Source organism: Brassica napus, chromosome A8 (genome assembly GCF_020379485.1).
Source record: "Brassica napus cultivar Da-Ae chromosome A8, Da-Ae, whole genome shotgun sequence".
NCBI classification, from domain to species: domain Eukaryota; kingdom Viridiplantae; phylum Streptophyta; class Magnoliopsida; order Brassicales; family Brassicaceae; genus Brassica; species Brassica napus.
The window spans coordinates 1,926,486-1,941,236 of record NC_063441.1 but is presented as its reverse complement, the minus strand read 5'-3'; the positions used below and the strand labels follow the sequence as shown (position 1 = coordinate 1,941,236).

General features: G+C 27.6%; 1 protein-coding gene across 1 annotated transcript; it reads right to left on the bottom strand.

Moving 5' to 3' along the window:
* Positions 1–5,103: 5,103 nt before the first annotated feature.
* On the bottom strand, positions 5,104–7,046 carry LOC125577251 (trafficking protein particle complex subunit 1-like). The gene is made up of 4 exons (XM_048738488.1): positions 6,698–7,046; positions 6,493–6,607; positions 5,524–5,642; positions 5,104–5,437 (listed from the first exon to the last, which is right to left on the bottom strand). Exons 1-4 carry the CDS (start codon positions 6,919–6,921, stop codon positions 5,386–5,388), a joined length of 510 nt encoding a protein of 169 aa, XP_048594445.1. The 5' UTR covers positions 6,922–7,046; the 3' UTR covers positions 5,104–5,385.
* Between the last annotated feature and the right edge of the window lie 7,705 nt (positions 7,047–14,751).

Below are 14,751 nucleotides of genomic sequence, written 5' to 3'. Positions count from 1 at the left end.
AAATGTAAAATGTGTTTAAAAAATTTAAAACTACACTAAAACTCATAGGATTCAGTATATAGAGCATTTACCGAAAAATTAAATATTTTCGTAGGGGGTTAGGTTAACCCATAGATTTTGAGAAAAAAAAACAAAAAAAATGAAAATTCTATTTTAATGCATAGTTGCATTCTTCACTAACATATGATGAAGTTCAAAGACGTTTGGAACATTTGTTGTCTCCGTTTTTCTATGGAATCGCGGTTTTATAATGGTTACTTAACCAATTTAAGGAGTATTATGAAGTTTTACTAAATTAATTGACAAAAAAAAATAAAAGACACCCATGTACCATTAAATATAATTTAAGATACATTAATACAAATCTATAATGTGTTTAAAAATTTTTAAACTACAATAAAAATAATAGGCTTCAGTATATAGAGCATTTACCGAAAAATTAAATATTTTCGTTAACAAATAAATTTTGAGAAAAATTTAAAAAATGAAAATTCTATTTTAATACATATTTGAATCATTCACTAACATATGATGAAGGTCAAATAGGTTTGGAATCTTTGTTGTCTCTGTTTTTCTAGATAATAGGGGTTTTATAGTGGTTAGTCAACCAATTTAGGGAGTATTATGAAGTTTTACTAAATTAATTGACAACAAATTTAAACTATGCCCATGAACAATTAAAGAGAGTTTAATATACATTAACACAAAAGTAGAATGTGTTTAGAAATTTTTAAACAACACTAAAGATCATAGGCTTCAGTATATAGAGCATTTACCAAAAAATTAAATATTTTTGTAGGAGTTAACCCGTAGATTTTGAGAAAAATTCAAGTAAAAGAAAATTCTATTTTAATGCATAGTTACATCCTTCACTAACATATGATGAATGTTAAAGAGGTTTGGAACCTTTGTTGTCTTCATTTTTCTATAGAATAGCGATTTTATAGTGGTTAAGTCAACTAACTAAGGGAGTATTATGAAGTTTGACTAAATTAATTGACAAAATATTTAAACGATGCCCATGTACCATTAAGGTGAGTTTAATATATATTAATACAAATGTATAATGTGTACAAAAAAATTAAAACTACACTAAAACTCATAGGCTTCAGTATATAGAGCATTTACCGAAAAATTAAATATTTTTCGTAGGGTTAACCCATAGATTTTGAGAAAAATTCAAAAAAAATGTAAATTATATTTTAATGCATAGTTGCATCATTCACTAACATATGATGAAAGTCAAAGAGGTTTGGAACCTTTGTTGTCTCCGTTTTTCTAAGGAATAGCAATTTTACAGTGGTTAGTCAACCAATTTAGAGAGTACTATGAAATTTTACTAAATTAATTGACAAAAAATTTAAACGTGCCCATGTACCATTAAAGAGAGTTTAATATACATTAATAAAAATGTAGAATGTGTTTAAAATATTTAAAACAACACGAAAAATCATAGGCTTCAGTATATAGAGCATTTACCGATATATTAAATATTTTCGTAGGGTTAACTCATAGATTTTGAGAAAAATTCAAAAAAATAAAAATTCTATTTTAATGCATAGTCGCGTCCTTCACTAACATATGATGAACGTCAAAGAGGTTTGAAACCTTTGTTGTCTCTGTTTTTCTACGGAATATCGATTTTATAGTGGTTAGTCAACCAATTTATAGAATATTATCAAATTTTACTAAATTAATTGACAAAAAATTTAAACGATTCTCATGAACAATTAAAGAGTGTTTAATGTACATTAATACAAAAGAGTATAATGTGTTTAGAAATTTTGAAACAAAACTAAAAATCATAGGTTTCAGTATATAGAGTATTTACCGAAAAATTAAATATATTCGTAGGGGTTAACCCATAGATTTTGAGAAAAATTCAAAAAAATAAAATTTCTATTTTAATGCATATGATGAGGTTCAAAGACGTTTGGAACCTTTGTTGTCTCCGTTTTTCTAGGGAATAGCGGTTTTATAGTGATTATTTAACCAATTTAGAGAGTATTATAAAGTTTTACAAAATTAATTGACAAAATATTTAAACGGTGCCCATATACCATTAAAGAGAGTTTAATATACATTAATACATATGGATAATGTGTTTCAAAATTTTAAAACTACAATAAAAATTATAGGCTTCAATATATAGAGCATTTACCAAAAAATTAAATATTTTCGTAGGGGTTAACCCATAGATTTTGAGAAAAATTCAAAAAAATAAAAATTCTATTTTAATGCATAGTTGCATCCTTCACTAACATATGATGAAGGTCAAAGATGTTTGGAACCTTTGTTGTCTCCGTTTTTCTAGAGAATAGCGATTTTATAGTTGTTAGTCAACTAATTTTGGGAGTATTATGAAGTTTTACTAAATTAATTAACAAAACATTTAAACGATGCCCATATACCATTAAAGAGAGTTTAATATACAGTCATACAAATGTAAAATGTGTTTAAAAATTTAAAAACTACACTAAAAATCATAGGCTTCAGTATATAGAGCATTTACTGAAAAATTAAATATTTTCGTAGGGGTTAGGTTAACCCATAGATTTTGAGAAGAAAAAAAAATGAAAATTTTATTTTAATGCATCCTTCACTAACATGTGATGAAGTTCAAAGACGTTTGAAACCTTTGTTGTCTCAGTTTTTTTAGGGAATCGCGGTTTTATAATGGTTATTCAACCAATTTAGGGAGTATTATGAAGTTTTACTAAATTAATTGACAAAAATATTAAAAGACGCTCATGTACCATTAAATAGAGTTTAATATACATTAATACAAATGTAGAATGTGTTTAAAATTTTGAAAACTACAATAAAAATAATAGGCGTCAGTATATAGAGCATTTACCGAAAAATTAAATATTTTCTTTAACCCATAAATTTTGAGAAAAGTTTTAAAAAATGAAAATTCTATTTTAATGCATATTTGAATCATTCACTAGCATATGATGAAAGTCAAATAGGTTTGGAATCTTTGTTGTCTCCGTTTTTCTAGAGAATAGGGGTTTTATAGTGGTTAGTCAACCAATTTAGGGAGTATTATGAAGTTTTACTAAATTAATTGACAACAAATTTAAACTATGTCCATGAACGATTAAAGAGAGTTTAATATACATTAACACAAAAGTAGAATGTGTTTAGAAATTTTTAAACAACACTAAAGATCATAGGCTTCAGTATATAGAGCATTTACCGAAAAATTAAATATTTTCGTAGGGGTTAACCCATAGATTTTGAGAAAAATTCAAGTAAAAGAAAATTTTATTTTAATGCATAGTTACATCCTTCACTAACATATGATGAAGGTCAAAGACATTTAGAACATTTGTTGTATCCGTTTTTCTAGGGAATAGCGGTTTTATAATGGTTATTCAACCAATTTAGTGAGTATTATGAAGTTTTACTAAATTAATTGACAAAAAATTTAAACGATGTCCATGTACCATTAAAGAGAGTTTAATATACATTAATACAAATGTAGAATGTGTTTAAAAATTTTAAAACTACAATAAAAATCATAGGCTTTAGTATATAGAGCATTTACTGAAAAACTAAATATTTTCGTAGGGGTTAACCCATAGATTTTGAGAAAAATTCAAAAAAATAAAAATTATATTTTAATGCATAGTTGCATCTATCACTAACATATGAAGAAGGTCAAAGACGTTTGGAACCTTTGTTGTCTCCGTTTTTCTAGGGAATAGCGATTTTATAATGGTTATTCAACTAATTTAGTGAGTATTATGAAGTTTTACTAAATTAATTGACAAAAAAAATTAAACGATGCCCATGTACCATTAAAGAGAGTTTAATATAAATTAATACAAATGTAGAATGTGTTTAAAAAATTAAAACTACAATAAAAATCATAGGCTTCAGTATATAGAACATTTACCGAAAAATTAAATATTTTTGTAGGTGGTTAACCCATAGATTTTGAGAAATTTTTTTAAAAAATGAAATTCTATTTTAATGCATAGTTACATCCTTCACTAACATATGATAAAGGTCAAAGAGGTTTGGAACCTTTGTTTTCTCTGTTTTTCTAGAGAATAGCAATTTTATAGTGGTTAGTCAACTAATTTAAAGAGTATTATGAAGTTTTACTAAATTAATTAACAAAATATTTAAACGATGGCCATGTACCTTGAGAGTTTAATATACATTAATACAAATGTCGAATGTATTTCAAAATTTTAAAACTACAATACAAATCATAGGCTTCATTATATAGAGCATTTACCGAAAAATTAAATATTTTCGTAGGGGTTAACCCATAGATTTTGAAAAGAATTTTAAAAATGAAAATTTTATTTTAATGCATAGTTCCATCCTTTACTAACATATGATGAAGGTCAAAGAGGTTTGGAACGTTTGTTGTCTCCGTTTTTCTAGAGAATAACGGTTTTATAGTGGTTAGTCAACCAATTTAGTGAGTATTATGAAGTTTTACTAAATTAATTGACTAAAAATATAAACTATGCCCACGAACAATTAAAGGGAGTTTAGTATACATTAATACAAAAGTAGAATGTGTTTAAAAATTTTAAAACTACAATAAAATCATAGGCTTCAGTATATAGAGCATTTATCAAAAAATAAATATTTTTGTAGGGGTTAACCATAGATTTTGAAAAATATTCAAAAACATTAAAATTTTATTTTAGTGCATAGTTACATCATTCATTAACATATGATAAAAGGTCAAATAGATTTGGAACCTTTGTTGTCTCTGTTTTTCCAGAGATAGCATTTTTATAGAATAACTTGATTTTTCCAATCTGCTCCGTGTTTTTCATCTACTTTTTACTAAAGACATGTCTTTAATCCGTAGATGTTTAAGGAAAGAAAAGAAAAATAGTTACATCTTCCAAACAAGATATCTCCGGCGAATCAAGTCATGCTGGTGATCTAACTAAAGACATGTTTTAACAAAACGCAATTCCACCATCCTACAACTCACGGCATGGAGAAAGGGACAAAGACTCTTTGCATAGATGACGAACTTAATAATTTGATTTTGAAAAAAAAATCTTTCATAAAATAATCAAATTAAAAACAGAAGAAACAAAATAAAATAATTAGAGAAAGAAAAAGAAAGATAAAAAAGTGTTTAATGAGTAGAAAATCACATTACAGCCCCCAAAGTGCATGGGATCGAATAAATCATCTTGATAACAATCCAATGAAACAGTAACTTCTCATCACACTATGTTAAAAAGGGTAAGCAAAACATACATTCGCAGAGAAAAACAGTCTCGACACGAGATTGATCTTTCTATTAAAAGTCTCTCTTCTCCGTAGAATTTGTTCAAGACAAAAGTTATGTGAAGCAGTCAGAGAAGTTCCAATTGCCAAATCTTGTAATGCACAACACTATGAGATACTCCTCACATATTGGTCAAGTGCAGTGTTGAACAACTCTGACCTTTAAAGACCCAACGAAAACATAGTCAGAACAAATACGGTATGCTGCTAGACGCAACAAGAAGAGCGTTATTCATTGAAGCTTACTTGATTGGAGATCCTGGGTTGTAGATAGGATTTTTCACCACGTATTCAACGTATAAACCGTAGATGTACTTTAGGGACTCGCGTAAATCTCCAGTCTTTGGATGAGTTACTAAGATAATCTGCAAAAAAGAATATAAACATGGTGTGGTTTAAGCATCTAAACAACTCTGGAATCTTCACTCATGAAGTTTGCTTCAATCTAATATCTCATCTTGAAAAGCCCATCCATGTGTATGTATGTATATCCATATAAGTGAATCAAGGCAGCAATCAAGGAATCAACAATTAAGTTTTAAGTCATATATTAATTACATTTGAAACTAGATCCTAAAAGCATGAAACCTTGGTTATGCAAAAGCAGCAATCCCCCAAGATACATCTTGACCCTCATGCTTGTTCAAACATATCAATCTTTACACAGACATGAATCAGCTCAGCTAGTTTTTATTTAAGAAAACAACTTACTGACCCCATTTCTCATACATACATTATGTCTCAGCTTACAAGATGATCTACAAACATATCAATATCTATAGAGACATGATACAGCTCAACTCTTAATAAACAATTTACTAATCTCATTTCTCAAACAAGACAATTATGTTTCACATTCATCTTCTTACTTCCAATATTCTTACATAGAAACTCCTTAATTTACTTCATGTTCTCTAGGTAGACACAAAGACAATGACTTCGGAGTTAAATAACTTCCTCATGCTTGTTCAAAAATATCAATCTCTATAGAGACAAGATCATTTCAGCTAGTTATAACTCTTTAACACCAATTCTCATACACGACATTATGTTTGACATCTGTCTGATGAACACTCTGGTTTTTCACATTTATCTTCTTAGTTCCCATATTCTTACACATGACACCTTTTAGGCTCTTCACGTTCTCTCACATAGACACTAAAGACAATGACTTTACGGTTGAATTAACAAGAGAGACAGTGGTTGAAGGCTGACCTTAATACCAGAGGGAGTCTCCATGAAGCTAAGCTTGTAAGTATTAGTTCGAAAACTATGGAAAGAGCACCCTTGTCCTGGCAACTGTGGAACACCTAGATTCCCCTTATCCGCACTGCAAACAATCAATCACACAGATAGATAGATCCAAAATTGATCAAATCCACAAGTCAAATCCATCAAAAGGGATGATGAAATCACTAACTTGACGGGATCCATCTTGGCGGTGAGTGATTTGAGGGAGAAGAGAAGACCGAACATGAGCTTGTGGTCTTGCTGAGGGTTGAGCGTGTGAAGAGGCCTGTTCCATTCTTTGTAGAGGAGACAGACGCCGTTACGGTTGAAAACGTACATCATGTGCGCGTTGTTTCCACTCGCCGTCGGAACCTGTGGCGACGGATTTATCTCCGATCCACCGAAGAACTGCATTTTTCCGTCGCCGTCTCCGTGAGATCAGAGGAAAATGTGTGCAGCTTCGATTCAGACGAAACAGAAACAGTTCATGTCTTCACTGTTTTGGGCTTTTAATTGGGCCTTTGTGATAAAAATAGGTTCGTAGTGGGTCAAGAGTCTTTCGAACTCTCGCAGATTTAAGTAAAAGCAGTAAAAAACTTGAAGCCATTGGAAGCTTCAAAGACTGCGAGGGGTCACTACGGCTGTGATTGGAGATTTGACTTTGCTCCGAAGACTTTACAAGTCAGTAATTTTACCAATCACAATTTGCCTCTCCTAAAATCTCTCAAAATCCCTAAAAACACTCAAAGCCTCAACTTCCATTTTTCCTTCACGTTTTTTTACTTTTTCTATAAACTAGAACTTGTGACTTTTAATTTTTTTTTAAAGCCACAGCTATAAAAGCCACGACCAATATTTTTTGTAAAGTCATACCTTATATCTCTATTATTAAAAGAGAAGTACCTATTAGAAAATACCCTTTAGTTTTTAAATTTAATTACACTTCCATGCCAATAAGAATTAAATTGAATTTCATATTTTAATGCTTATCTTTTTCAGTTAGATTAATGTGTTTTCCTTATTCAAATATAAACTTAATGTCATTAAATGAGTCTACCTATTTTAATGTTTGTCTTTTCTAGTTAAATTAATGAGTTTTCCTTAATCAAAATTAAACTTAATGTCATTAAATGAACCTAAAAATACATCATATTTAACGTAGCTTATTACGGACGAGTACAGCCCAATAATGAACTTGAATTTTATTTTTACGAAAACGTGAATCACTTGACATATGTAATATTTAAAATATATTAACTACAATATAACAAATGCATATAACCTAAATATACTTTAGTTTGAAATGATCATGCTCAAGTTTTATATAGTCAACTTACATTATGCATCTATCGATGTACAATATTCAAACCACCTATAGTTTTCGTTTTCTTTATAGGATGTATCAACCAACCAATCATCCTATTGATTTTCTAAGCATTATAAAAAAAAACAAATCAATAAATACAAACTCAAAATCCAATATCTTTTATTAATCAAAACAGAATATCTTCAATGTCGTATCTTTAATGTACCTATTAAATATAGAAACTGTAACCATAATTACACTAATAAGAATATATTTGATTCCAACCAATTGATCTATTACTTTGGTAATTGATAAGAATAGATTTGATTCCAACCAATTGATCTGTTACTTTGGTAATTGATTTGCTTGCAGAATAGAAAATAATAAATTTAGAATTTGTAAGAATATAAAGATATAGTGATTCCAACCAATTGCCTATATTTGCGTATGATTTTCGCATAATAAGCTTCAAATTGAACATTGAAAAAGATAGAGAGATTTTTTTAATCTCTTACCGACACAGAACTTAAACAAAACGAAGAGTTAAAGGTATTTTTTTTTGTTACACTTTCCGGAAAAAAATGGTTACCACATGGGCTTTCATAATACGGTCTTTTAACATATTAATGTTATGGACATTTAATAATTATCTTGACGAAAAACAAAGACTATAAATAATTTATTATTAATAAAATTATGAAATTATTTACAATTTGATGACTAATTCATCGCCCTTTTTATATGTTAAATTTTTCATAGAAGTTTAAAAATCATTGTGTTTCATTTAAACATGTATAACTGATTTATAATCTTTTATGCCATACTAAGTCATAATATAATATTTCTTCATATTTTACATTAATAACCATTGTTTTTATATATCGTCTACAATTCTCTAATTACGTCTATTTATTCAATTTTTTATATGATATTGAATATTCGTCGTAAATAGATGGTTTAAGATGCCAAAAAATATATTTTTTTTTTTTTTTTTTATAACATCATACTTTATTAATCATAAATGTACGTTTACATAATCTTCATGTAGAAGATTTGTTATTGTTACAGGAACATAATTATGAAAAATAAAAGAAATTGTTTGTGAGCTTGTCTTTGCAAGCTTATCAGCCACCTTGTTTGCTTCTCTTGATATCCAACTAAATCGAACATCTTCAAATTTTCGGGACCACCATGTGATGTCTCTAATCCAGTTGTAGCCTGAGAAATACAAATTCTTATCTCTCAAAAACTGAATGGCTTTTAAACAATCACTCTCCAGGATTATTTTCCTATAACCTTTCATCCAACAGTGTTGAAGCGCCATTAATATAGCTTGTAATTCTGCATCCAAAGCATTTCCAACCTTTGCTCCCACCGCTTGTACTGCTCCATTATAAGTTCCAAAATCATCTCTTATTACCCATCCAGCAGTGCTTTCTCGTTCCGAACTTATATAAGAACCATCAACATTACATTTCATATATCCTGAGGGCGGTAAAGCCCATCTTTTAAGAGCCTCTACCTCTCTTCGCTGGTATGATCTTGATCTGTCTGCCATAGCATGTGCTCCTATATTTCTCCATTCATTTGCATCATTCCTCGCATATCCAAGAATAAAGTTCCATGCTGTATGTTTGTGTTGAAAAATTAACCTATTCCGACTTTTCCATAGTCTCCATAAGATCCATATTGGTAGGTCATTGTAATGTTGTAGCCGCACTGAAGAACTAACAAATAGACAAGCCTGTATTCTCTCCTCCAGTGTTGCATTAGAATTATCAATCGTTGTATTTGCAATTCCAGAGGCTCGCCAGATTTGCTTAGCATAATCACAATCAAAGAAAAGATGAGATTCTGTTTCCTCTGTTTGAAAACATCTCTTACATATCACATCCCTTGTAATGTGTCTCCTCCTGAGATTATTACCAGTAGCTAGACTACGAGATAATAACTTCCAAAGAAAATGTTGTATTTTCGATGGTATCTTTGTTCTCCACATTTTTTGTTTCAGTAGCTGATTCCCATTTGTAGGTTGAATCACTGTGTTTTCAGGTAAGTGCATTGCCACCCAATAACCTGATTTAACAGTATAAATACCATCTTGAGTATAGTGCCATCCAACAAGATCTTGTTGCGCAACCGGGCTGATTTTCAGAGAGACAATAACCTCAAAATCTTCCGGTTCAACTACTAGTCTCAGTTTGTCCAAGTCCCAACCAGTATTATTACTATGGAGGTACATACTGACTTTCTCTGCCTCATCCACTTCAGTGATTGGTCGTGGTGGACGTGGGGGATGTACCGGTAACCACTGATCCGTCCACATATTTGTAAAAGAGCCATCACCAATAAGATGTCTCATTCCTTTCACAATCAACTCCTTGCCATACATGATAGATTTCCAAAAAATATATTTAGTTGGTGAATATAATACATAAAATATTAAAATACATCATTTAGTTAAATAAATAACCAAAAACCAAAAATTCATACCCGCGTGCGGGTCAGAGTCTAGTATTAATTGAGAAACATTACAACTTTAAGTGTAACCACGTGTATGAAATTCAGAATCCTTAGAAAATATGTTGGTCCAATTAAGTATATATTATAATTTTCATTAAACTAATCATAAAATTAATTAAAGTGTACACTTACTATTTTCTTTTCTTTCCTTAAATAAAAGCTACGGAATTATCAAATATGACTTATATATATGACAATTAATGATTCTAATAATAAAGATTTAATAACAATTTATATCTCATCCACAGTTTTGTTTAATTTTATATTATTAAAATAATTAAACAATCACATTAGCTATAAAATTAAAATATAGATTTTTTTTTGTATATGTTATATTTTGAATTTTAAAAAATGACAAAATTACAAAACTGTTAAAATTATTATGTTAAAAATTAATGATCAATGGTTTAACATCCCTTATATATTAATAGAGAAACTTTTAAAAAGTTTAGAACATGTTGTTTGTACTAATTAAAAAAAATATTATGCTGAGTTGTCACGTAATTGGAATGTTAATTTGTTTACGTGGCGGCTTGAAAATCAATTGAGATTTTTGTTAGTCCAAAATTAAATTATTAGGAAATATTATATTATATAGTATGTCTATTATGGACCATTCATTTATCAAATTGAAATTTATTATATATTGTTTCCTTAAATATAACCAACGGAATTACCCAATGTGATTATGATATATATAGTAATTAATAATTTTAAATAATGAAGATTTGCCAATAATTTGTATATTTTCTATCATTTTTGTTTAATTATTTATTATTAAAATAAATTACACAATTACATTAATCATATATTAAAAATTTAGATTTTTTGTATATGCTGTATTTTGAATTTTTCAAAACGAGTATAAATTACTAAAACTGTTAAAAATCTCAAAATTAACTTTTGTGATGTTTATTTCTTTTTCTATAATAAGATACAACGATAATTAAATCATACAAATAAATAATTTTATTTTAATAGGTGTTTATGTTAATATATATACATATATATATACTCTATATAGTTTAAATTTAATTATATATCATAAACTATAGATAAGATTGATTGTTTTGATTTATTTATCCTAAAAAGACTGTGAATAAACAAGAGCAGTCATTTGATTTATATGTCCAAGGCAATTAATTACATAATAATAATTGATCTCTTAGTTATTTAATATATTATTATTATTTTATTATTTCATAATATGCAGAAAAATATTATATAAGTAATAAATATAAAATATTTATTATGCACAAGGCGCATATCTTAACCCAAATATGTATCTCTTTAATAATTTTGAATCTTAAATATTTTCTAAATCTTAGGCAAAAAAAAATGAGAATAAACTCAAAAGTCAATATTTATATCGAGCAATAACCAAAATGACACAAAAAGGAGAAAAATATCAAAGATAGATAGGATTGGCGCATGAACGTAAACTTCTCATAATCATAATTAACTTTTAAATTGCTAAATCATGATATAAAACCGAGCTGACATAGTTTCATTGTAACCAAATTGTAGACATGAGATTCTTCAGCCTAAACGTTAGGTTTTTATGCGATAAATAATTTTTTGACCTAAAATATTTTAAAAAATGGGATCAGTTCATTAGTAAATAAATTATGTAATTAACAAAAAAAATTTAAAAATTTTGTTTAAGGGCCAAAAATATTTATTCGATCAATAATATAAATTTTATTTTCCATACGATATTTCTTAAATAATTTCCATATAAATTTATCATGCGCAAGGCGCATGTCTTATCCTAGTTAGTTTAAAAGCTATAGCAGTCAAAATCCTAAACAATTTATGAATGATGATTACTATATGTCAAGTCTATTAACATGAAGCCATTGGAAGCTTATTAACATGATGCCATTGGAAGCTTATTAACAATCAATTAACATGAAGCCACAACTTTTTAGTTTATTAACATGAAGCCATTGGAAGCTTCAAAGACTGCGAGGGGTTACACGCATGTTAGGTCCATGTATACTTTGATATGTTATAATCGATGTTATTGTCATGAAATGCAGGATCAGCTATGTCCGAAAGCTTGCCGGGGCCCGAAACAATAGTTGATCGTGTTTTTTGTGTTGAAACAATTTATCAGAACTTGAATATGGAAATAAATTCTTATTATGATCATGATTGCTTTTAGAGAAAGGAAACATATTTATTTGTAAAAACTACAAACTTTCTTGAATTTTGGTTTCTTCCTTTCCTTTCGGGTATTTGGGGATTCGAGCGGGAGGTGATTTTCATCGCTTCCCAATTTGCTTTTGATGTACTTGTGGATTCGGTCCATGAATGGCTCGTAGAGGGAGAGGTCACTTCCTATTTGTCGAAGAACGTAATCTGAAATCGCATGTGGCCAGGGCGGTAAGTTGTCATAAGTCTCGATCTCTTCCGCGGTTAGTTGTGCATTGAAATCGATGGAGGGAGATGGTAGTGTGAGAGACGGAGAGGCTGGGGGCTTTAGTGTATAGATCAAAAGATCATCTGGATGAGGTGAAGAATCCGTTGAGCTCATGATATTCTTTTCGATATAGTTGAAGTCTTTGGAGGCTCTTTGGATTTTTATAGGGGCTGAAATTCGGGAATGACGAAATGCTTTAATTTGCACATTTAATGGCCAAATCTTTGTAATTTCGGTTGGGATCATGATTCAATTGTTTCTTGGAAATTTATAAAATAATAATTATATGCATGCATCCATAATTTTTCATTTTTTCATGAAAATCACTAAATTAACGCATTGAATTAATTTGCATTCATATCTTTCTTTATTAAAAGAGAAGTACAAAAAAGCTATTGTACAAAAGTCATAAGAGGACCATTTCATTAATCATTTGATATAACATATTTTATTATTTACATTAATCAATCAAATATATATTATTTCTAAAAATAAAAAAAGATAAAAAAAAAGGATATTAATAAAATCTTCTCTACTAAAAGAAGTACAAAAAAATCTATTGTACAAAAATCATAGGATGAACATTTCCTTAATCATTTAATATAAAATATATAATATTTTATTATTTACATTAATCAATCAGATATATACTATTTATAAAAAAAATAATCAATAAGGCTACTATTATTATATTATCTGCTAAAATAGAAGTACAAAAAATCTATGTAAAAACCTCTTAAGAGGACCATTTCATTAATCATTTAATACAACATATTTGATTATTTATATTAATCAATCAAATATATATTATTTTTATTAAACTTAATAATCAATAAAAATATTAATAAAATAAATTTTGACTATAAATTGAAATTTAATTTTTTTAATTATAAAAAAAATCTGTTGAGAAAGAATCTAACAAGATCTTACTAAAAACTGAATATTTTAAAACAATTAAATCTTAATTAATTTTTTAATTAATAATCTAATATTATTATAAATTAATTCTAATTAAAATAAAAAAGTATATGTTCGAATTTATAATTTTATAATTATATTCTATATTATATTAAAATAGCAATACCATAGAAATAGATATAACAAAGTTAAATTAAATTGGTAAATTAACCTTTTTATTTTAAAAAGTGTTTCCATTTAAATAAATAAATAAATAAATATCACTCACTGTTAAGAAAATTAAAATTTGTAAATCATGTAATATTTTATACAAAACAAATTGTAAACATATAATTTTTTTGCTCACAACAAAATAAGATTTAAAAACAATTATATACTATTATTTTAATTATTTTGAAACTCACAACAATGTATTATATAAAAATATTTATATACAAAATATAAATTATATAACTAACATTTATTTAATGTGTTATTTAAAAAATATGCTATTAGAAACCTTTGAAGTGTTAATATTAATTTAACATATTAATAACAAATCAATTTTAACAATAAATTATTTTTTATTTATAACTATAACAAAATCTGTTGAAAAATATAAACAATTTACCAAAAGTTTCAAATAATGTTTTTATAAAATAATGCATTAATTTAGTATCAAAAAGATTCAAAAGTCATATAATCTTCCAAAATAAAATAGTTGTCTAATTTTCTAAATTTCTCTTGACCAAATATACAATTTTGGTAATATGTATTTCAAACTCATAATGATAATATTCTACATTTACGAAAGATAAAATCATAGATGTTAAAGTATATTTTTTTACAAAACGAAAAAAAAAACAGCTTATGCTGTAAGAATTAAAACAGTTATGATATTTTGAAATCTTAATTTAATACCAAAAAGATCAGAAATCTTAATACCATAACATCAAAAAAATCATATATTAATAAATTTTACTTAAAAAATATGACAGATGATACTGTGTATAAAATTTACTAAAATAATAGGGATGGGCTACTTAAGCAGAATAATGTATTTACTTATAAAATCATGTAATATACTGTATTC